This window comes from Liolophura sinensis, chromosome 5, assembly GCF_032854445.1.
Source record: "Liolophura sinensis isolate JHLJ2023 chromosome 5, CUHK_Ljap_v2, whole genome shotgun sequence".
Classification (NCBI taxonomy): Eukaryota; Metazoa; Mollusca; class Polyplacophora; order Chitonida; family Chitonidae; genus Liolophura; species Liolophura sinensis.
Window position 1 is genome coordinate 9,727,551 of NC_088299.1, and position 21,472 is coordinate 9,749,022.

Consider the following 21,472-nt stretch of genomic DNA (forward strand, 5'->3'; position numbering starts at 1 on the left):
AATGTGCTAGGTTAGATATTGTGGTTGCGTGGTTGCACATATACATCCACCATTCAGCCAATGCAGTTATTGTGTAAATTTCGGTGCACTTGCGCCCACAATTTTTTCTTAGTTGACCCGGCTCAAGAAATAAATAAGAAAGCAAACCACTGAAAATATGTATATAAACACCTTTAAATATGGATGTCCTACTCCCTATTTAGTTATGCCAAGAAATATTAATTATTCTGATATTTTGAATTTTGTATCCATACGGTTGGGTTGCTTGAATATCATTTGATGAGCATTGTGTTCTGCTGTGTCCATGTATCAGAGGCCTGTCATAAGAGTGTCCGTCAAATACATGTTGGCTGACAGTGAGGGCCTGACATTCTACCATGTCCCCTTGTTTTTCCATGTTGTGTAAACATCGTAAATTGGCTGACACCTGCCTGTATTGTTTGGTTAACTGACTGGGTGTGTTTTGCAGGAGAGAGATGAAATCCAAATGGAAAGCTATGCTCGTATTGAGCACATGCTGACAGGCTGCTGGCTTCATGCCAAAAAAGGTAGGTCTGCTATAAACTGAGACAAACCCCTCCAGCTGGTTGTTTGGAGATTCTGCTTTACATCTATGTTCAGTGGTGGTGTTTGGACAAAGTGTTATAACAGTCAAGGAGGCAGATAGATGTGTTCTTGCTGGGAAAATGAAATCTTTTGAAGTTAGCTCAATATTTACATGTAGATAAAGTTATTAAAATATTTATTACAGTGTCAAAGTTGGCTAAAGCCAGGAAAAAAAAAGAAAAGTTGTGCCTGTTATTTTTTTTAAACCATGGCAAAACATGTCCATGTGTAAAGGCATAGATGTAATTGTTTCTGGAATAAGAAATTGATGTAAGGATAAAAAAATAACATTTTTGAATACAAATAATATTGATAAAAAGTTTGACAGAAATGTCTCATTTTAGGTTTTGTCTCAAATGCTTTAATCTTTTGACTCTGTGGAGAAAATATGATAACAAATGACTGGTTCAGACAACAGTTAATTCGTTATTGTGTTTCAGACATATGTAAGTCCCAAGACAGTGAATCTCATTGCCTCAGCTGACATTTTCAGTGGAAAAGCTGTTGGGCTGATTGCGATTAGCTATGCTGATAAAATCATAAGGGCTTTTGTGTATTAACTTTCATAGTATAATATTCAGTTCTGAATAACTAGGGCCCCGTTTCAGTATTGATTGACTGTCATAAGTCATTTTGCATCATGTGTTTCAAATCAGAAGAGGCAGGGTGCAAAGGTGAATTTCTCGCAAAGTACCAGGGTGGCAATTAAAATTGTACCGCACGAAAAAGAGGGTAGGTTGCACGTTTAAGGGAAAGGGTGCAACGCTCTTCTAAAAAGCCTATACTCCTAATAATGCCTTTAAATTGCATCGTTGCAACTGCCAGGCCGTTGACCAGTCAGGTCACGTGTTCAAATCCAGCATATGCTGCTTTGTCTGTGGCTTAAAGTCAGAAGGCTTTGTCAGGCACCTGGTCAAGGCTGGCAGTGTACTTCTGGCACTCCTGGTTCCCCAACTCACAAACCCGAATCTTGACAAAGAAGTAAAAATTTTAGAGTATGGGTTGAAACACTGACCAGGTAAATCAGTTAAAAAGTTCTTTTTCCAGATGAAGACTATGAGCGTCAACAGTTTGACGAGCAAGGCCAGCAGCGCGGGATGCGTGGTTTGCGGTGGGATGGAGCACAGGTACGCAAGGTCGCGGCCAGTAACGAGAGTATGTACGATGATGCTTACACTATCCAAAAGGTGAGCAAAGAAGATATCGACAACTTCAACTACGTGGCTGGGATGGTGCCGTTCCTCTTCAATCTTATCCAGGAGGTAAGACGTTCGTTTTCTGTCAGTTTGTCAGTAAGTCTGTTTTGTTCAGCACGTGTGTAAGCGCTGTGAGCTCAGTCCGTCTGTAAGCTCTGTTAGCTCAATCTGTTTGAAAGCTCTGTTAGCTCAGTCTGTCAGTAAATCTGTTAGCTCAGTCCGTCTGTATGCTGTGTTAGCTCAGTCTGTCAGTAAGTTTGTTAGCTCAGTTCGTCTTTGAGCTCTGTTAGCTCAGTCTGTCAGTAAGTCTGTTAGCTCAGTCCGTCTTTGAGCTCTGTTAGCTCAGTCTGTCAGTAAGTCTGTTAGCTCAGTCCGTCTTTGAGCTCTGTTAGCTCAGTTTGTCAGTAAGTTTGTTAGTTCAGTCCGTCTGTGAACTGTTAGCTCAGTCTGTCAGTAAGTCTGTTAGCTCAGTCCGTCTGAAAGCTCTGTTAGCTCAGTCTGTCAGTAAGTCTGTTAGCTCAGTCCGTCTGAAAGCTCTGTTAGCTCAGTCTGTCAGTAAGTTTGTTAGCTCAGTCTGTCTGTGAGCTGTGTTAGCTCAGTCTGTCAGTAAGTCTGTTAGCTCAGTCCGTCTGAAAGCTCTGTTAGCTCAGTCTGTCAGTAAGTCTGTTAGCTCAGTCCGTCTTTGAGCTCTGTTAGCTCAGTCTGTCAGTAAGTCTGTTAGCTCAGTCTGTCTGTGAGCTCTGTTAGCTCAGTCTGTCAGTAAGTCTGTTAGCTCAGTCCGTCTTTGAGCTCTGTTAGCTCAGTCTGTCAGTAAGTCTGTTAGCTCAGTCCGTCTTTGAGCTCTGTTAGCTCAGTCTGTCAGTAAGTCTGTTAGCTCAGTCCGTCTGTGAGCTCTGTTAGCTCAGTCTGTTAGCTCAGTCCGTCTGTGAGCTGTGTTAGCTCAGTCTGTCAGTAAGTTTGTTAGCTCAGTCCGTCTGTGAGCTGTGTTAGCTCAGTCTGTCAGTAAGTTTGTTAGCTCAGTCCGTCTGTGAGCTGTGTTAGCTCAGTCTGTCAGTAAGTTTGTTAGCTCAGTCTGTCTGTGAGCTCTGTTAGCTGAATCGTTCTGTAAGTTGATCTGTTTGAAATTGTTTATGTCAGATTTGTTAGACGTTTAGTTTTCAGAAAGCCGAAATATTTCATGAGTAGTTCTCACAGGAAATCCACTAGTCCTCTCATGAAAGCCGGATAGTATTAAGCTAGTCATAGAGTGCAACCCACTATGAATTTCAGTCATACCAGGCAATATTTGGGAATGAATAAATGCATGTAGTAAATGTATTTTGAGGGTAGGAGTTCTTCACAGTGTCTGTAAAAATTGGCTTTGCTTTACCAGTGGTATACAGTAGCTGATACTGTACTGATGTCACTTAGATTGTCTTGAATGTATCGTTTAAATTATAAGTCATTATTCTCTGACTTCCTTTCACAGCGGCGTAACAATTGTCCGTTAACAGCACGTAAAACTCATGGAATCATAGCTGTAAGTAGTTGATTCCTTCTTCCCCATTGCAGCCATAAAATGGGATAACATGTAAAAACACTACCATTTGACAACTTCAGAAAATGAAATCTGTGCTGGCCACAAAAATGGCAGGTTATGAAGAAAAAATTTATGTATAATTATATAGTATTTTTCCATTGCATAAAGAAAAACTAGAGAATAAAGATAACTGCTTCCAGCAGCTTGCAACAAAAATGATATGCAACTGTATTTTTCCTTTTCTTATTTTAATGCATCAGAAATTTCAAAAAGACTGTTACTGACTGTGTTTTCCTTTGTTTGATAAAAACCCACCAAGTATGTGTCTTTTAGTATAAATACTGCTTTGTACATTAGCCATTTTAATTCTCTCGTAATAGGCTTTCAAGGAGCTGAAAGAATTCATGTTACCAGAAAATCAGCCGGATAAAAACCGACAGAAACTTGTCCGTAACCTTCGGGTAGGTGCATCCCCTCATGCATACATGTATCTTTGCTAGTTATATACGTGTACTGTATTAATAAATTGACATATCACATTAAAATCAGAGAGAAACTTTCACTTTCACTTTCGATTTCTTTCATCTATAAACCTGACCACTGTCATGTATTCCCAAAACTTGATTAAAAGGTTATTTATTTATTTACTTATTTATTTAATTGGTGTTTTACGCTGTCCTCAAGAATATTTCACTTACACGATGACGACCAGCATTATGGAAACCGGGCAGAGCCGGATGGAAACCCCGAACATCCTCAGGTTGCTGCCAGACCTTCCCATGTACAGCTGGAGAGGAAAAGGTCACAGCGATTGCATTGGTGGGAGGCCCCTGGGTCATTGTGTTGCGCTTGCACGCTAACCAATCAAATCAATGCATGTATTGATGACTGAGTACATTGCCCTGTTTTCTCAGGTGATAGATCTGTTGGTGAAGATTCTGCAGACTCCACTCAATTCAGGAGACGATGAGCTTTACCTCATCAAAATCTTCAAGGAAGCTTATGACGTTCTGCATGCCTACATGATCGGCAAGAGTCGTAAAAACGCACTTTACTTCGCCAAGTACATTGACTTCTTCCAGACACAGTTCACTCAAAAGGTAAGTGTATCCCAGTGCTTGAATAAATGATGTGGTAGTGGTATAAATGAACACACTAGCAAATACATTGTTATTTTCCTAATAGATGACATAATAGGCCAGTTCAACAATACCCATGTCATCAGTAAGATTGGCAAGAATGACAAAAACACCATAAATCTTATAAAAGAAATCTGCTTTTGCAAATGTGTTTTACTCCAGAAAGAAAGACATCCACAAGTTTTTGTACTGTTGTTGTTTGTTTCTTTTTCCCAGGATCTGGTGTTAAATCTTAAGAACTTAAGATAGGTCATAAGATAAGACAGTACTGCTTTCTGGAGTCAGTATGCCTGACCTACACGAATGTTTCTTGTCTTCCACAGGGTGGAATTGGCCTGAATGTGGCTCAGATGATTGTGGAACTGATCCGTGACAAGCGGAAGATTGTGGACAGGATCAACCAGCACCACGTGGATCGCTTCATAGAGTTGCTCTGTATGACACAGGTCAGCGAAACAACATCAGGGCACACTCAAGGGCAGATAACTTTAAAGGAAACATGTCGATTTAGAGAGATGTCTCTGATGTATATGCATGTGTGTGCTATTTTTGTTAAATGGTAAAAATCTGTCCCCAAATTCTGTCTTTGCTTGGACTTACAATATTTTTAAAATGTTGTAATTAATCTCCTGTTCCATGAATAGTCAACGATTTTTGCATATAGGGGCCTCTGTGGCTCAGTTGGTTAGCACACTAGCACGGAGTAGCAACCATCCAACCCATGCTGGCTACCTCTCCGGCGTTACGTGGGAAGGTCTGCCAGCAACCTGCGTATGGTAATGGGTCCCCCTCCAGGCTCTGCCCCGTTTTTTTCCACCATAATGCTGCCTGCCGTCATATAAGGGAAATATTTTTGAGTATGGTGTAAAACACCAATCAAATAAATAAATAAATCTTTGAATATAAATTTGTCCATGAAAACCAGTTGAATATTTCAACAGATAAGCTACATTTGCTGGGTTGACAAGCTTCAGAGCTTTGAAGAAAGTGTTATTTTGATCATCTAGAGAGAATAATACTATCCAGAAATGATAATACAAATTACTTTCTGTACATACTAAAAGGTCGAGGATGTAGAGTAATAATTGTTTTTTTTTGTGTGTGTGTGCTGTTGAAGTTCCCTTATCTAGAGAAATGTATTTCACTAGTTTAATGTTGTGAAATGGTGGTAATATTTACCAATTGTTTCAGAAGAGATTTAAAATTTACATTGTTTCAGAACTACCGTTTTCTTGACCTGCTGAATGTGCTGTGTGTATGTGATGAGGTATCCATACCTGACAACCAGACCTACATCGTGGAGCAATGGCTGAGAGCTCAGAAGGTACTGGCTAGTCTAAACAGTGTATTCAAGCAAACGTATTGTTTAGCAACCTTGCAAATGGAGATATCAATCACCTGTTTTTGGGCTTGCCTACATGTATTTGTTCACTTTGATAACACATATTTTAGGTATCTGTTCAGAACATTTATTTCTCTGTGTTTCTGAGATTTGGCTTTCATTTTTAGTTGTAAATTTTGAGCAGAAAAACTTTACTATGAAGTAGCCGATCTGTGCAAAGAGAGCCTGTGCTTTGAAATTACAATGATCTTTTTTTTCATATTTTTTTTTATATTTTATTTATATCTATGTGTAAATGTTATTTACATATGCATTGTCATATTATTATTAACTGTTATTGTATACCCTATATTCCTGTTTGGGGCTTCAAAATAAATATATAAATAACAAATAAACTGATCTTAGCCATAATAGATGTTGCTTTTTCATAATAGGTTACCCCTAATTCCTCAACCTTTTTGCATATGAAAGAGCAACTGTCAGTGTAATTTATGCAAATTTTTCATTTGATTTTGGAGACAAAAATATGGTCAGTTTTAGGGCTTCAGAAACAGTATAATTTTATCAGTCAGCACACAGAATAATGCCTTTAGAATATGCTTGAATAAACACCTGGCAAATATGCAGAAAGGTTGAAGAATTACAATACCAAAGGAAATTAAAAAGATAGGTTTATTTAAGTGGGGTGGGATGAATATTTTTGTGTGGATGACACAATGGTGAAAGCATGATTTATGTCTGAATTAAACTCAGTATGACCCAGGTAACATCTGCGTCTTATGTGAGAAGTTTATGAGGTTGTGTACAATGTTATAATCATGATTTCCTGAGTCAGCGCGTGAACTTCCGACATTTTACACTTCAACGTTAATCCTTGATCATATCTTTTTTTTTCTTTTTTTTTCGTATCTCTTTCGCAGAAAAGTGTTTATTTGATTGATCGAGGTCAGAACATCAACAAGCGGCCAAACATCGTCTACGTGTCGGTGGATGGAGGGCTAAACTGGATCGCCCTGCACGACTTTGTTGACGTGAGTATGATTTATATCTGTCAGGTGTCAGGGAGTAGATACTCCAGCTGGCTTGTTACATCATCCTGAACACCTGTGCTTACCTTTTTGCCATTTTTGAGCTGTTTATTAATAAACAACAAAACCTCTCAGATGTTATTGTACATTTGGCTGTTTTTCTTTCTAATAACACTTGTACTTACCTTACTGTCAGTTAACCTATATACTGGCAGGATCTGTTATTTTTTGTTTGCCCAGAGTCAGTGTTACATCAGTAAATACAGTCATATCTATTATTGTTGGTGGGAGTTCAAACCCACCCATAGACAGTTAATTTGTATATTCCCTCGCTCTGATTGTTCATTGGGCCATGGTTACAATTTGCAGTTGAGGACTCTTGTGGGTCAATTTGTATAGTTGAAGGCCATTTATTTTCGACCAGTACATTGTGTAAATCTGTACCCGCCATCTTGATCACATGAATAAAAAAATTCCTTAGTATGGCATTAAACAATAAACAAACAAATATATAAACCAGATTGTATTTTTGTGGTATTTCTGGTATGCACTGCTGTCTCACATGGGTCACTGTCGATCGTTTTAAAGTTTTGGTAAGAATCAAAGTTCCCTGAAAAACCAGCTTTTTTCTACTGTGTTTTCAGCCGGCCTATTCAGAGTTTGATGAAGAAAAGTACCAGTTTTTAATGCACCAGCTGGATTTGTTCAAATCAATATGCCATGTAAGTTGTTTTGATTAATAAACTTGTTTAAGATGTCTGTTTGAATGCAAATTTTACTATTATGTGTGCAACTTTTTTGTGCACTTCGTTAAAGGCTCAGTGAATATAGAGATGTGCCATTACATCGCACTGTATGCTGTCCATAAAATATATATTTGGAATAGTCTTAAAAACAAAAAGATGTTCAGCTTGTATGGAATGTATAAAACATTTTCTTAATTATTACATACTGTGCTTAATAAATCTGTAAGCCTGGTTTCTTTAAGAATATAATTGTACATACTACCTCTGCTTGTTCATGTATTTTTATAGAGGGTGTGTGGGAAGAGCAAAAGGTACAATTTGACAGTTGCACTCTTCAAATGACTCTTTCACCTGTCTCTATGTCTTTTTCACCTGTTTACATGTTTCTCACCTGTCGTCATGTCTCTCTCACCTGTCTTCATGTCTCTCACTTGTCTTCATGTCTCTCTCACCTGTCTACATGTCTCTCACCTGTTGTCATGTCTCTCTCGCCTGTTGTCATGTCTCTCACTTGTCTTCATGTCTCTCTCACCTGTCTGCATGTTTCTCTCACCCATCTACATGTCTCTCACCTGTTGTCATGTCTCTCTCACCTGTCTTTATGTCTCTCACTTGTCTTCATGTCTCTCTCACCTGTCTACATGTCTCTCACCTGTTGTCATGTCTCTCTCACCTGTCGTCATGTCTCTCTCGCCTGTTGTCATGTCTCTCACTTGTCTTCATGTCTCTCTCACCTGTGTGCATGTTTCTCTCACATATCTACATGTCTCTCACCTGTACAGGGAAGGAATGACCTGGCCATCCATGTGATCACAAGGGAGATGGGATTTGTCACCTGGGAGGATGTCTTTCTCTGTCTTAAGCAAGACGTCTTGCCAGACTCCATTAGAGCCAAGTTCTGTGAACTCATCATCGGTAAGCATTAACATGCCAGGGCTTGTACCTGCCCTTAACAAAGTTGTCTAACCATAGTGTTGATAATATGTCTGTCAGCTGGCTTACTGTTACACATGATTTCACTTGGACAGGGGATTTATAAATCCCGCCTTGTTCGTTGGGCCTTGGTTATTAGGACTATTAGATTATTCAGTAACTTGCCAAGGGTGGGTGGTTTACCCGCAGACCTTCCTGTTTCTTCCACCCATAAAACTGACTGCCTTCCTATAAATAAAAAATTCTTTAGTATGGCATTGACCAACAGTCAGATATGTAAGTAAAGCAATAATGACAAGTGTTTCCCAGTGATTGTTTAAATTTATTTGGATTAAGGAATGATGACTGTATTGGTTGGAAATATAGTGGCCATGAACTAGGTTAGGCAGATTGCCATCTCACCTGTTTAACACAGGGAATCATGTCAGCTCTGTTTATACCTGTAGAGTGCTTCGATAGTCTAGCCTGAAGAGCTCTCCCTTAGGGGACAGAACTCTACCAAATTCCATGGCCAGCTGTTCAAGAAGCTGTTTAAGCTTAAAGATATCCTCTGTTTATATTCTCAGAATGGGCTGATACTTTATCAGTCCACCTGCTGTGGGGGTGCTTTTATTTGAGCAGCTCTTATCGTTGTTAAATCCAGATGTGAAATGATAAAAAATTGCGTTATCCCAACTGTGAATATTTATCCTGCCCACATGTGTTACCATAGTAACCCAAACATCCGTAATCTCTCCCCATATGCCAGGGAGTTTTGGCAAGCTTCTTATGTCAGCAAGTCATCATCTATGGAATAAATCATCCATTTGTTTATCAATGAGAAAAAGAGGTGTTACGAAATTTCTAACCTTAAGTTTGAAATGTGTTGCAGCATTGTTTGTTGATGTTGGCAACAATTACTCTGTTCTGGACAACCCCAATATCTGCTTCGTTTACGAGTATGTGGGCTCCAAAGACTCGGAGAGGGATGAAAGCCAATATGTGAGTTGGTTTTGTTTGCTTCAAACTCAGTATATTAAATAAAGAGTTCAAGAAGGTTGTAGTCTTAAGAATATTTAGGAATTTTGTATTGACAATTATGCATATAATTAATGTGGGTAATAACTATCCGGTGTAATTGTAATCGTTCAGTTTGTGTAAAATCAAGCTGTGATTTGGTTGGTTACTAAAAAGAATGCTTTGATGACCAGCAGTAACATGTGAGCTAAATTGTTTGAGGTAAATGTGAACAGGTGGTGAAGGACTTGGTTACAATCTTCCCCGTACTTCGTGACTGGATCGCGGACTTCCTCAATCACAATGACCTCATGATCGCCTCACAGATTGGCCACAACCTACTGGTGGAACAGGTCAGTCATGGCTGTCACTCAAAGACCCTAGCTAGCTGAGCGGTCTGTACATGTTTAATAGTCCCGATGCAATCATTTTTTATGTCAGCAGATTATCGTGCATCAAGCAGCAGGAGAATGTGAAACAACATTCAGATTCTCTCTTAAAATTGTCCTGTGTAGATTGTGTCATAGATTCTAATCACCTCAACATTCAACTTGTAATAACTTCTGTTGACCTTTTGTCATGATCTGCAGTGTTTCAAGTTTTTGAAAGAAAATATATGCTCTTATTGATTAAGGAAACAACATAAAAATATAAACTGTTCTGATTAATGGGAAGAGGATGTGGGGGGGGGGGGTGATTCACATTGCTTACACCTCAGTAAAATTGCTTTATGTTTATTGAGTCATTGAAGACTGTATGATAAGTTGTGGTCACTTAAAGTAAACAGAACAGTTACATTATCCAAACCTGTGCTTGTACACAAGTGGTCTTAGGTCGATTAACACATTTTTGTCCCCAGGTTCTGCGCCTTCTCCAACACCTGGTCAAGTTTGGATACTACATGGACATGGAGGATGTGAGACAGCTGCTAGGACCTCTCCTAAACTTGCTGGATGGCAGGAACGACGTGCCCTTCCCCAAGGACAAGGGAAAAGGTGGAGGATTATTGCTAAACTTAACACTGATTTCTAAAATAGAACTTGTGAAACTTTAGGTAACTGAAATATTCTTGAGTACGGCGTTAAACATGAACCAAATAAATAAAAAAACAAACAAACTGATGAGATAATATTACAAGATTAGGAAAGGTTTAAGATTTAGTGTAACATATTTGCTGACCTGATTTTGTGGCTGTGTTACAGGGTACTCAAGAGAGGGGAATAAAGCCGTGCAGACGTTCCGTTCAAGCACTCGTTTTGAGTGTAGTCAGGAGTCCGAGGCTGTCGTCAATGCCAAATTCCAGTGAGCACACGGTTTTAAATTTGTGTGATTGTAAAGTTTCATGTTTTGTTTTGCATATGCTATTTTCATTTATATTCATAAATGCCTTTTGAAAGTGCAGCTAAATGTATATCCTGACGGAGATTTTACCAGCATACTACTGTAGAGTCCAAGCAAAAACATTTTGATACAGTTATTGTGCATAACTTTGTGTAGCAGTAAATGTGTCAATATGGAAGGCCTACTTTTTGTTTGAAATGTGATTTGTCAGTGTTAAATATGAATCACAATGTTCTTTAATAGATCAGCTATAGAGTTGAAGTTTTTGTTGACAAACTGTCAGCTGTCCCTGACTGATGGTGTAAACATTGTTTAAGGATTTTTGGCTTTGATTTCCTTGTGACAGTATCTCCACATCATCCAGGAACTGAGCTGTTGAACACACTTTTCTTTACACATTTAACTATTTGATGACTTTGCTATGACTTTCAGAGCAATGGAGGTGCTAGACTTGCTTCTGACCTATCAGAGGAATGAGAGACTGAAGGTGAGCTAGATTCTCTGATCTGGTTTGAACCTGAAGCCAATATTGGTATTTCTTAATGTCCAGTCAGAAGTCCATTACCTTGAAGATTCTCTGATCTGGTTTGAACCTGAAGCCAATATTGGTATTTCTTAATGTCCAGTCAGAAGTCCATTACCTTGAAGATTCTCTGATCTGGTTTGAACCTGAAGCCAATATTGGTATTTCTTAATGTCCAGTCAGAAGTCCATTACCTTGAAGATTCTCTGATCTGGTTTGAACCTGAAGCCAATATTGGTATTTCTTAATGTCCAGTCAGAAGTCCATTACCTTGAAGCATGCAACCTCCCTTTAGCTAATCTCCACGGCATGGTACACAAGTTACTTCACCTGTAGAAGTTCACGCCACTTGGTGGAGAAATATGCCAACCTCTTGGGTGGAAATTGTGAACTGAATCATGAGAAATCTAATTGTAAATGGCTGCTACCAGAACTGGCCACACCTTGAAGGCGAAACCTTGAGGCCCAAGAACCCATTGGCTATTTCTATACATGTATTTCCAAGAAACTATAAAACACTTACTATCAAAGACATTGTTGTCCTTTTACATAACTTTCTGTTGTCATTATTTTTTGTAATGAAATTCAACACAACCGAGTTTGGAACCCATCATTCATCAGCCGTTTCTCAAACGTTTGCCGCGCGTTAAAGAGAAAGAAAAATACATGTCTGTGCAGATACCTCACATAATGTGTAAGAGATTGAGGAAAAGTGTAAGGTGCCATGGAGACTAGCTATAGGGAAGTTGCATACGTCTAGGTAATGGACTTCTGGTCCACTAAATTATTTACTTATATTCCCAACTTAATATTACACCAAAGGCGACACAATTTTTTTTTTGTCTTTCACAGTGAACCAACACTAAAAAATCCAAAATTGAAATGAAAACAAAACTGAAAATCCACCTTTTTATTTTGTTCGACCATGATGTTTATAGGATTTTCCTGTTTTAATACAGGCTTTCTGATCGTATGATATGTCATACAATTATATATGTATATATAATTCTGGGATAGGCCACATTTTCCACAAATTATATAATTTTTAAGTTTAATTTTATTTGTGTACCCTCAGCGTAAATCAACGATTTAAATTTACAGGATAATTTAATACGTGTACATATATGTGTCTCTGGGTAAACAAAACTGAGATGATTTGATATGTTTGTCCAGGCATTGGTGAGCAAATTCAAGGGCTGTGAAAGTTTTCTGGTGCACAAGAAAAAGAAGAAGTCTCAAAATGTGATGCAGCCTCTTCTTTATGAGACATACGACCCCCATGACACATCAAAGTAGGTCTATATATGCCTGCCTCCTTAAGTCTGTTTGCCCTTAACTTCATGTAGGGGAGATGGAAGCCACCTCTTTTAGGCTATCTGTGATTTATGATTATACAACTCGTGGGACTCCCTGCTCTCATTGTTCAAATATAGTATACAAATTAGTGTGTAGCATACGTGGGAGAGTTCATAAGTAACTTGCCGAAGGTCAGTGGTTTATTTTGGTTCTCAGTTTTCCTCCATCCATGAATGTGACCACTTTTGTATATTTGCAAAATTTTTCAGTGTGACTTTGATCTGTTTGTTGACATAAACTTGGTCTTTAAGTTGTTTTATATCCCCATTGTGATTATTTTTTTTTATACAAGTGTAACATTACATTTTCTTTTCTTTTTTTAAAACATTTTTTTTTATGCTTAACATTGTTGATGTTTCGTTATTATAACAGAAAAGCTCAAAGACTTCAAAAGAAAGTACGAGATGAACTGAAAATAATGTTTGGGACGACCGCCATCTTTGATATTGAACAAGCCACAACCATTTTGCTGGTATGTATTTGATGGGATCTGTTTACAAGAAAATAAAGTGCTACCACATGATCGATGGGATTTGTTTACAAGAAAATAAAGTGCTACCACATGATCGATGGGATTTGTTTACAAGAAAATAAAGTGCTACCACATGATCGATGGGATTTGTTTACAAGAAAATAAAGTGCTACCACATGATCGATGGGATTTGTTTGCAAGAAAATAAAGTGCTACCACATGATCGATGGGATTTGTTTGCAAGATATTGTGCATTTGTTGAAAAGACAAATTGAGATCAGACTGATTTTTGAAGCATTTTAATAATGATTTTTGTTTGTATGATTTTAAGTTATATAACTGATGAGTATAAACCATGAATAATAACTTGATCTGTGTCTTAATTGAACACCTTTTTTCTGTGACTGGGTTTTACAGTGTATCGCCAGAAAATTATTGTATCAATATACCTTAATTCTACAATACTGGGGCCTCCGTGGCCCAGTTGGTTAACACCTCTCACCAATGCGGTCACTGTGAGTTCAAGTCCAGCTCCTGCTGGCCTCATCTACTGCCGTACGTTGGACCGTTTGTCAGCAACCTGCGGATGGTAGTGGGTTTCCCCTGGGCTCTGCTCGGTTTCCTCCCGCCATAATACCGGCCGCTGTTGTATAAGTGAAAATATTCTGGAGTACCGAGTACAACACCAATTAAATAAATAAATAATTCTACAATAAAATTTACCTACCTTAATTTCTTTTGATTGATTTTTGAGACAAAACTATATTGGTTGGGTTGGCCAATTTCATGACTGCACAAAAAGGATAATTTTATCAGTCTATACAGAATAATGCCATCAGAATATGCTTTAAGTAAACACTTTGATACACAGATCTAAAGGAAACAAAAGTAAATGGATTGTTGGCAGATTCCTTCGGGACTTGATATACAGTGAGTCTCTGACAATAAGGTAAATATTGGTGATTTAAATATTTGAAAAATGCAGAGGTGTTAGAGTATATCTTGTATTCATCACATATGTACCTATTTTTTGTTCAGGACCTGGCTCAGTACAAGTATGAGAAGATGGTGTGCAAGTCCCTGGACATTCTTAACAAGCTTTACTCCTCTCGCAGTGACATGTTTTCCCTGGCTGTGGAGGCTCAGGTATGTTGTGTTCTGATTTAATTGTTCATGGTTTTCGAGCCATAGAGTAAGTTGTTAAGCAAAGTTTATTTTCTGGTACTTCTTTGGAAATCTTTCTGAAGTATCCCTTTGTGGTACGGAAGTACTTTAGATTTTTTTACTAAGAGAGGTTAAAATTATATCCATGAAGATTGTAAAAGCATATGAGAATGGTAAGCAAGGTGTTAGATCTAAGAAAAATTTTATTGTGGTTAAATATTGATTTAAGATTTGTCCAGGCACCTAAATTCAAATATGTGTCAATTTGAAGATTCCGGTTTACATGGCAGTAGAGGTGAGTTTTTTGTGATTGCTTTTCCAGGTGCTGATGACCCATGACTCCGCCAGGGTCCATCGTGAAGTTCAGCGTACACTGCCAGTATTACGACGACTTGCTCGATCCAAAATGAGTGATGCGCAGGAGGTGCTCATGTGTGATATGTTGACTGAGTTGGCAGAGTAAGCACATTTTACAATTGTCTACATGTGTAACTATCTCTTTGTGAAAGGGCACATGTCCAATGAGGTCGCAGGTTCAAATCCAGCTCTTGCAAGTTTGGTGGTTTTTCAGGTATGCTCTCAAAGATGGTGGTTTTTCCAGGAAATCTGGTTTGCTCCATCATTCGTCCATACCACAGTCATATCAGTGACAAATACTTCACTGTGGCATTAACAACGCTCAAATAAGTGAATAAATTGTAGCCAATTCTGCTAAATTCGTTTTGATTTCAAGAAGAAGAAAAAAAAGAACTTTTTGGTGTTTTGATCTGAACCATGCATCTGTCATAGAAAATATATGTCAAAAATGTTGTGTAGTCTAGATATAAAATTCTTGGTGTTGACTCAAGTTTAATAGGAGAAACATCCAGCATTTTGCATACCGCACAGGTGTGTGTAAGTATGAACCCTAAGCTACATTATTTGTTATGTCTTGGCTAATCAGATGTAAGGCAAAGGTGAGGTAGAGAGTTTAGCTAGATAGCGACGCAAAAGCACTAGCAATAGTGAGTATATTCAGTGTTGTCGATGTTGAATTTCTTACTCCTGTCTTACAGATTTTGTCACCTGCCCAAAGCCCCTGATGAGCCTCATCACATGAACCAGAACATTATGATTAGCCATGGTCAGTGCCTCTCCACCTCATATATACTATGTATCACCAAGTTTGGAATTTGAAAATGCATTAAAACGATACTTCTGATGCAAACACTTATGTTTTTCTGATCAGAAATTAATCACAAAAGACTCTTCAGTGGCCCTAGAATGTGGATGAATCAGTCAGAATCAAACAAAATGTGCGACTTGAAAACTTTAGGTATTTTGTGACTTGAAAAGTGTTAAACTTTAGGTACTTTGTGTCTTGAAAAATGCTGAACTTTAGGTATTTTGTGACTTGAAAAATGTTCAACTTAAAGTATTTTGTGACTTGAAAAATGTTCAACTTTAGGTATTTTGTGACTTGGAAAATGCCAAACTTTAGGTGAAACACAGTTATCTTTACACAGTGCATTTAATAGACAGTGAACACTGCCTCCTTTTGTACGCCATTACTCGTATTTCAAATTGTACATTTATACTTTTGTTTGTCTTAAGATTAATTAACCAAATTTTTTTTGGGTTTATTTTCTAATTGAAACCTGATATACAAATATCCTGGTAATTGTCTTAAAAATTACAAAGACATGTTTGAATAATACATGAAAACCTATAAACTTAAAATCATCTCATGGAATGATGGATACTCAGTGAGATGTTTTTTCTTTGAACTGAATCTCAGCATTTATGATATCTCATTTGCAGGTATCCTCAATATCTTACTGGATATCTTATCCCAGGACATTGATTCTCGCCTGCCCGTAAGTAATTGACACACATCTCCCTCAGAGTAAAGATCGACTTTGTTCAAAGTAAAGCCCGGGCTCAGATCATTATTTAAAGATCCAGAGCTTTTCTTGTGTCACTTCCTGAAATTGAAAATTGAACCAGAAAAGTCTCGCTGTGAAACGAGTTGTGTTTGTGTTTTTACAAATATGAAATAAAATGTCGATTCTTCCTTGTGTTACCAACTCAAGAATTCCTGTCTCCGTCACCAAAGGGCAACAAGCCTATCATGTTCATGCAGAAGTCGGTGGTTTTACACTGGGCACTATATATTCCTCCACCCATAGTCCTGACCACAGTCATACAAGTGAAACATTCTTGAGAACCGCATTGGGCACTAATCAGTCAATTGTGTTACTTCTGTTTACCAGGAATACAAAGGCATGAGAGAAGTGTTCAAGAAAACCTTCACGCTGCTAAAACTGCTGATCCGTGAGAATGACAAGGTGCAGACGCGGATGTACGGATATCTGGATAAACTGCTGGATATCCGCGGAGTGGAGTCAGAACTGGCTGTCATGCTGAAAGAGGTAAGTACCTGACACGAGACATCACACGTGTGGCCATTTGCGCAACCTAATGTTTGTTGAAGACCACTTGTCTTCTGCCAATATGGTGTGCATATATATATGTCAAATGTGAGAAAGTTTGTCAGTAAATTGCCGAAAGTCAGTGGTTTATCCCAAGTACGTCCATTAAACTGAACCCCATCATACAAATCAATGCAACAATCAATTGTGACTGTTTTCTTCCTAAATATGTGACTAGAACAAGACTACAAGTGATTTTTACATCTCAGTTTCTTTCATCATGTCTCCTTGACATTGCTGCCTGACATTTACTACTCTTCTCCAGATTTTCATAGCCAATCAAGGCATCTGTATGAAGATCCATCCTCGTCAGTTACAAAAGCTGGTGCTACTGGCCGCGGAGCACCAGGACGAGGCGCCCGAGTTCATCGACCTGCTGCACGTCCTGGTGAAGGTGGAGGGGCTAGACCTGACCCTGAAGAGGAACCAGGCTTTCACCATGAAGTACATCATGCAGAACTTCAGGAGGGTCGCATACATTCTCGACCAACCCAGGGATGTCAGGTTAGCTCATAAGTAAAACCCAGTTTTCATAACTTTGCCCGTATGAACTCAGAGTGTTTTAATATTGGAAGGCGGTTACCGGCTATCTACAGCCTGCTACTTGTGTGGAAAATTTGGTGGGGGGGGGGGGGGGGGGCTACCCATCTTTTAAGAAAGCTCCTATTTTGCTTCACTGATATACATGTGTACGTAGCATTTAACTTTTTTAATTCCTGAGAGCTCAGATTAAAGAAAATTGCTGATTGTTGTCCCTGCATCGGCTCAATCTGTACAAGGCTATAATTTGTTATGGGCTGAAATTTGTCCCCAATTTTTAACATGCTGCCTTATCTTATTTCCAGATAGTGGAAGCTTTTCTTTCTGTGATATTATAACTGAGTGCACAAGGGTGCTGTAGAAAACTGATATTGTTTTTCTTTTAAGCATTGTCATTGAACAATTTCTGAGTAGTTTTGTATTTGTCTTACACAGGGAGAAGATCTTGTTGAACCAAACAGATCAGGGTCACCTGACTTACTTCATCTCCTTAGTGGAACTTCTGTCTGCCTGTGCAGAGGTAAGTGGGTTCTGTCAAGGCAGATCCAGGGATGAATTCACCGGACAATCATCGTTTTAGTGGATAATCATTCATGTGACAATCATTCATATGGGATAATCATTCATATGGGATAATCATTCATATGGGATAATCATTCATATGGGATAATCATTCATATGGGATAATCATTCATATGGCGCAATCATTCATATGGGATAATCATTCATATGAGGCAATCATTCATATGGGATAATCATTTATATGGGGCAATCATTCATATGGGATAATCATTCGTGAAGTCAATCATTCATATGGGGCAATTATTCAAACAAGACAATGTGTCGATGAGATAACTTCATAATGGGATAAATCACTTTCTAATAGGTGTTGTAATAGTTTAATCTCCATTTGAATCTTTGATTTCTCCCATTTTTTACCTTCATGTCTCGTTTGAACTTGTTCACCACAGTTGAGCCTCCATTTCTCCACATTTGAGCCCCCATTTCACTACATCCGAGAATCCATTTCTCTTTATCCTGACCTTCCTTTCTCCTCATTCTGACATACCTTTCTCCTCATTCCGACCTTCCTTTCTCCTCATTCCGACCTTCCTTTCTCCTCATTTTGGCATTCCTTTCTCCTCATTTTGGCCTTTCTTTCTCCTCATTCTAATCTTCCTTTCTCCTCATTTTGGCCTTTCTTTCTCCTCATTCTAACCTTCCTTTCTCCTCATTTTGACCTTCCTTTCTTCTCATTTTGACCTTCCTTTCTCTGCCAGGGTGACAACAAGTTCATCGAGTCCCTGTGTCAGACCATCCTTCCCATAGATGAAATCCTGTGGGTGTTGAACCACCAGCAGATTGACCTGAACCTGAAGAAACCCTTCCTGAAGTTCATGCTGTGGGTGTACCTGAAACCATCGAGCAGCATGGTGGAGAGTGGGGCTGCTGACTTACAACACAGCAAGTGAGTGACCTATTTTCCTCTCCGGCCCCGATAGCACAGTTGGTAGAGCGTCTGCTTTGGGAGCAGTAGATCCAGGGTCAATCTTGGGTCGAGTCACACCTAAGACTTTAAAAGAGGAAGTTTTAACTTCCTCGTTGGGCATTCAGCATGGAGGGGATGCTACGACGGCTTACTTGCCTGGGGCGTCTCAGTGAAGCAGCACTAGATAAAAGAGCAGTGGAAATCTGTCCTGCTTTAAGGAGGCACATTACTGAAAAATTGTTAAGTACGACGTTAAACCTCAAGCACTCACTCACTCACTCATTTATATTCCTGCCTAAACTAACTGGTTAAGTTCTCTGTTCCCAGGGGAATGTGGGATTACATCTCCAGTTCTGTGGGTGAAATCGCCCAGCTCACAGACTCCCTCACTAGGCACCAGGACAAGGCTGCCCAGCTACTCAAGGGACCCCCGTCTAAAAGGTACTGCTCGTTTTCATTTAGTTTTTGATGTTTAATTGGAAGTATGCTTTGCTCTTCCTCAGTAAATCATCATGGGCGAGGTGAAGTGGTTTTTTTTTATGAATAAATGTTATTTTGAAACTTTTGGCGTGACCGTAAATTTTCAATGTTTTCACATGTTTGCAAGGTGTTTATTCAAGCATATTCTGAAGGCATTATGTGTAGACTGATAAAATTATACTTTCTGTAAAGCCCTGAAATTGCTCAATCCAACCAATGTAGTTTTGTCTCCAAAATCAAATTAAAATGTGCATAAATTGCTATGAAAGTTGTTCTTTCATACCTCGAAAAGGTTTAGGAATTAGGGTAAAAGACATTGTTGTAATTGGACAAAGATTGTAACATTTTAATAGGAATATTGTTCTCAAAAAATGTTAATCTTCTTTTATACATGTGTACATAAAATGTTTGGTTGTATATCTGTATCGGCTAGAAACACCAAGTTTAATATCTGTATGTTGCACTTTACCAGTCAAGTAGCTGAGAGTCATGACACCAAGGCCGTAGTTCATGGAGGTCTCTTCTACACCATGGATGGCCTCCTACCACTTCTTCAGGTATGATTTTAAGACCTTTGTTGTTAGGCTCGTCAAGTTTTACATACCTTGTGGATTATGAATTGCAATGACAAAATCATACTAGAAGCAGAAGTTTTAAAGTCAGATGCTGTGAGTGTGCTTTTTTCTTTTCTGAAAAATCTTATTGAGCTGTGCCTGAAATTATTGTAGAACATTTGTGGAATTATACATCTATGTTTTTTCTTTATTTTTCATATTAACAACACTTCTTTTCTTCTTTTGTTATTACTCAAGCAAGTTAAAAAAAAATGAATAAAGCTATGCAATTTACGAAGAAAGTTACAGAAAATTTACATGGGATGGCTTTGTGAAAGTGGGCCTTATATCTCATGTTTGAGCCTTGCATCATTTATTTCACGTAGTAAATGTTTCTTAACCCTCGTCCTTCTATTCTCTCTCTCCCCAGGTGTTTTACTCTGGATTCTACTCCCCTGACAAAGAACTCCACCCCCAGGAGCTGGTCATCACAGACAACCTGGCGAGTGCCTTAGCTGTAAGTACAAACAGCACACAGGTATTGTCTCGCACATCATCATTTAGTAATCACCATCAGCATCATGAACTTTCTTTTACATTACATTCTTCAATTTCTATGGCAGAGCTTTCATTGAACTTTACTGATCGCCTAAGAAACTTTATTTTTTTTTTTTAAAGTGTCTCCTCTAATATAAGAGTAAAAGTCTTTAAACATACACATGTACATATACTCCTATTTATTTCTGTTTTTTTTCCCTGTGTAGGCTTTCTGCGATGTGGTGGGCCCCATGATCATCAGCCCTGCCCACATGAAGGTGTTTGTGGCCAGCCTGACCACGGTCGTGTCAGCATCCACCACCCCACAGAGTGTAAGACATATGTAGTGTATATCAGCTGAGATTGTATCTTTGATAATAGCCCTTTTCATGTAGATTATGTAGGGGGTATGACCGTTATCATAAAGCTCAGCTAATTTGCATCATCGTCAGGGAATACATCGGGTAGATATGATTACCAAATCATGTCAGCTAATTTATTACAGATTTATTATTTATACAATATCTTAAAGCTGAGCTATTTTTCTTTTTTACACATTTGTTATTGCATCAACGTGTACTCTACCAAACTCATTAGTGTATATTTTATGTAAGTTTATTTTAAGCTGACATAATTGTTGAATTGAGTCATATTGTATTCTTGTGCAAAATGTGAAATAGTGCAAGAAAAGTCAGTATCTTTTAATCTTTATGTAATATTCTCCTTGATAGATTCTCATAAGTGTATTGGACAAGTTTGCTAACGAGATGAAATGTGATGGACTAGCCAGCCCAGTACGTAAGGTAAGTCACAAAACACCCTACCTGTTCTTTTCCCTGTCAGTGCTATTATTGGTTATGTCATACTAATTTTTACCTGTGCAAAGGCGACTCGTTAAAAGCTGTATAGGGTTAAATGACTTATTTTAGAATTGAGCAACCCTGTTGTGTAATAGTTCATGTGGCTTAATTCAGAGCTCCTGTAACTGAACTAAAATTTAACACAAAGAAAGTCATGTTAAAGAGGCAAATAATGGTTAT

The 21,472-nt window shown here is 38.4% G+C and overlaps 1 protein-coding gene across 1 annotated transcript in view; it reads left to right on the plus strand.

The window, feature by feature from the left end:
• LOC135465855 (inositol 1,4,5-trisphosphate receptor type 1-like) overlaps positions 1-21,472 on the plus strand; it is a 115,158-nt gene that overhangs the window by 59,356 nt on the left and 34,330 nt on the right. Inside the window, exons 13-42 of the mRNA XM_064743218.1 lie at positions 470-548; positions 1,654-1,868; positions 3,271-3,321; positions 3,702-3,782; positions 4,236-4,421; positions 4,784-4,906; positions 5,680-5,784; positions 6,723-6,833; positions 7,475-7,552; positions 8,359-8,491; positions 9,381-9,490; positions 9,742-9,858; positions 10,365-10,500; positions 10,708-10,807; positions 11,279-11,333; positions 12,543-12,661; positions 13,098-13,197; positions 14,236-14,343; positions 14,684-14,820; positions 15,417-15,484; positions 16,162-16,217; positions 16,614-16,772; positions 17,098-17,336; positions 17,808-17,892; positions 18,653-18,840; positions 19,189-19,302; positions 19,814-19,898; positions 20,326-20,412; positions 20,660-20,764; positions 21,164-21,235. Of these exons, the coding sequence (XP_064599288.1) occupies positions 470-548; positions 1,654-1,868; positions 3,271-3,321; positions 3,702-3,782; positions 4,236-4,421; positions 4,784-4,906; positions 5,680-5,784; positions 6,723-6,833; positions 7,475-7,552; positions 8,359-8,491; positions 9,381-9,490; positions 9,742-9,858; positions 10,365-10,500; positions 10,708-10,807; positions 11,279-11,333; positions 12,543-12,661; positions 13,098-13,197; positions 14,236-14,343; positions 14,684-14,820; positions 15,417-15,484; positions 16,162-16,217; positions 16,614-16,772; positions 17,098-17,336; positions 17,808-17,892; positions 18,653-18,840; positions 19,189-19,302; positions 19,814-19,898; positions 20,326-20,412; positions 20,660-20,764; positions 21,164-21,235 (3,402 nt within the window). The remainder of the gene's footprint in view (positions 1-469; positions 549-1,653; positions 1,869-3,270; positions 3,322-3,701; positions 3,783-4,235; positions 4,422-4,783; positions 4,907-5,679; positions 5,785-6,722; positions 6,834-7,474; positions 7,553-8,358; positions 8,492-9,380; positions 9,491-9,741; positions 9,859-10,364; positions 10,501-10,707; positions 10,808-11,278; positions 11,334-12,542; positions 12,662-13,097; positions 13,198-14,235; positions 14,344-14,683; positions 14,821-15,416; positions 15,485-16,161; positions 16,218-16,613; positions 16,773-17,097; positions 17,337-17,807; positions 17,893-18,652; positions 18,841-19,188; positions 19,303-19,813; positions 19,899-20,325; positions 20,413-20,659; positions 20,765-21,163; positions 21,236-21,472) is intronic.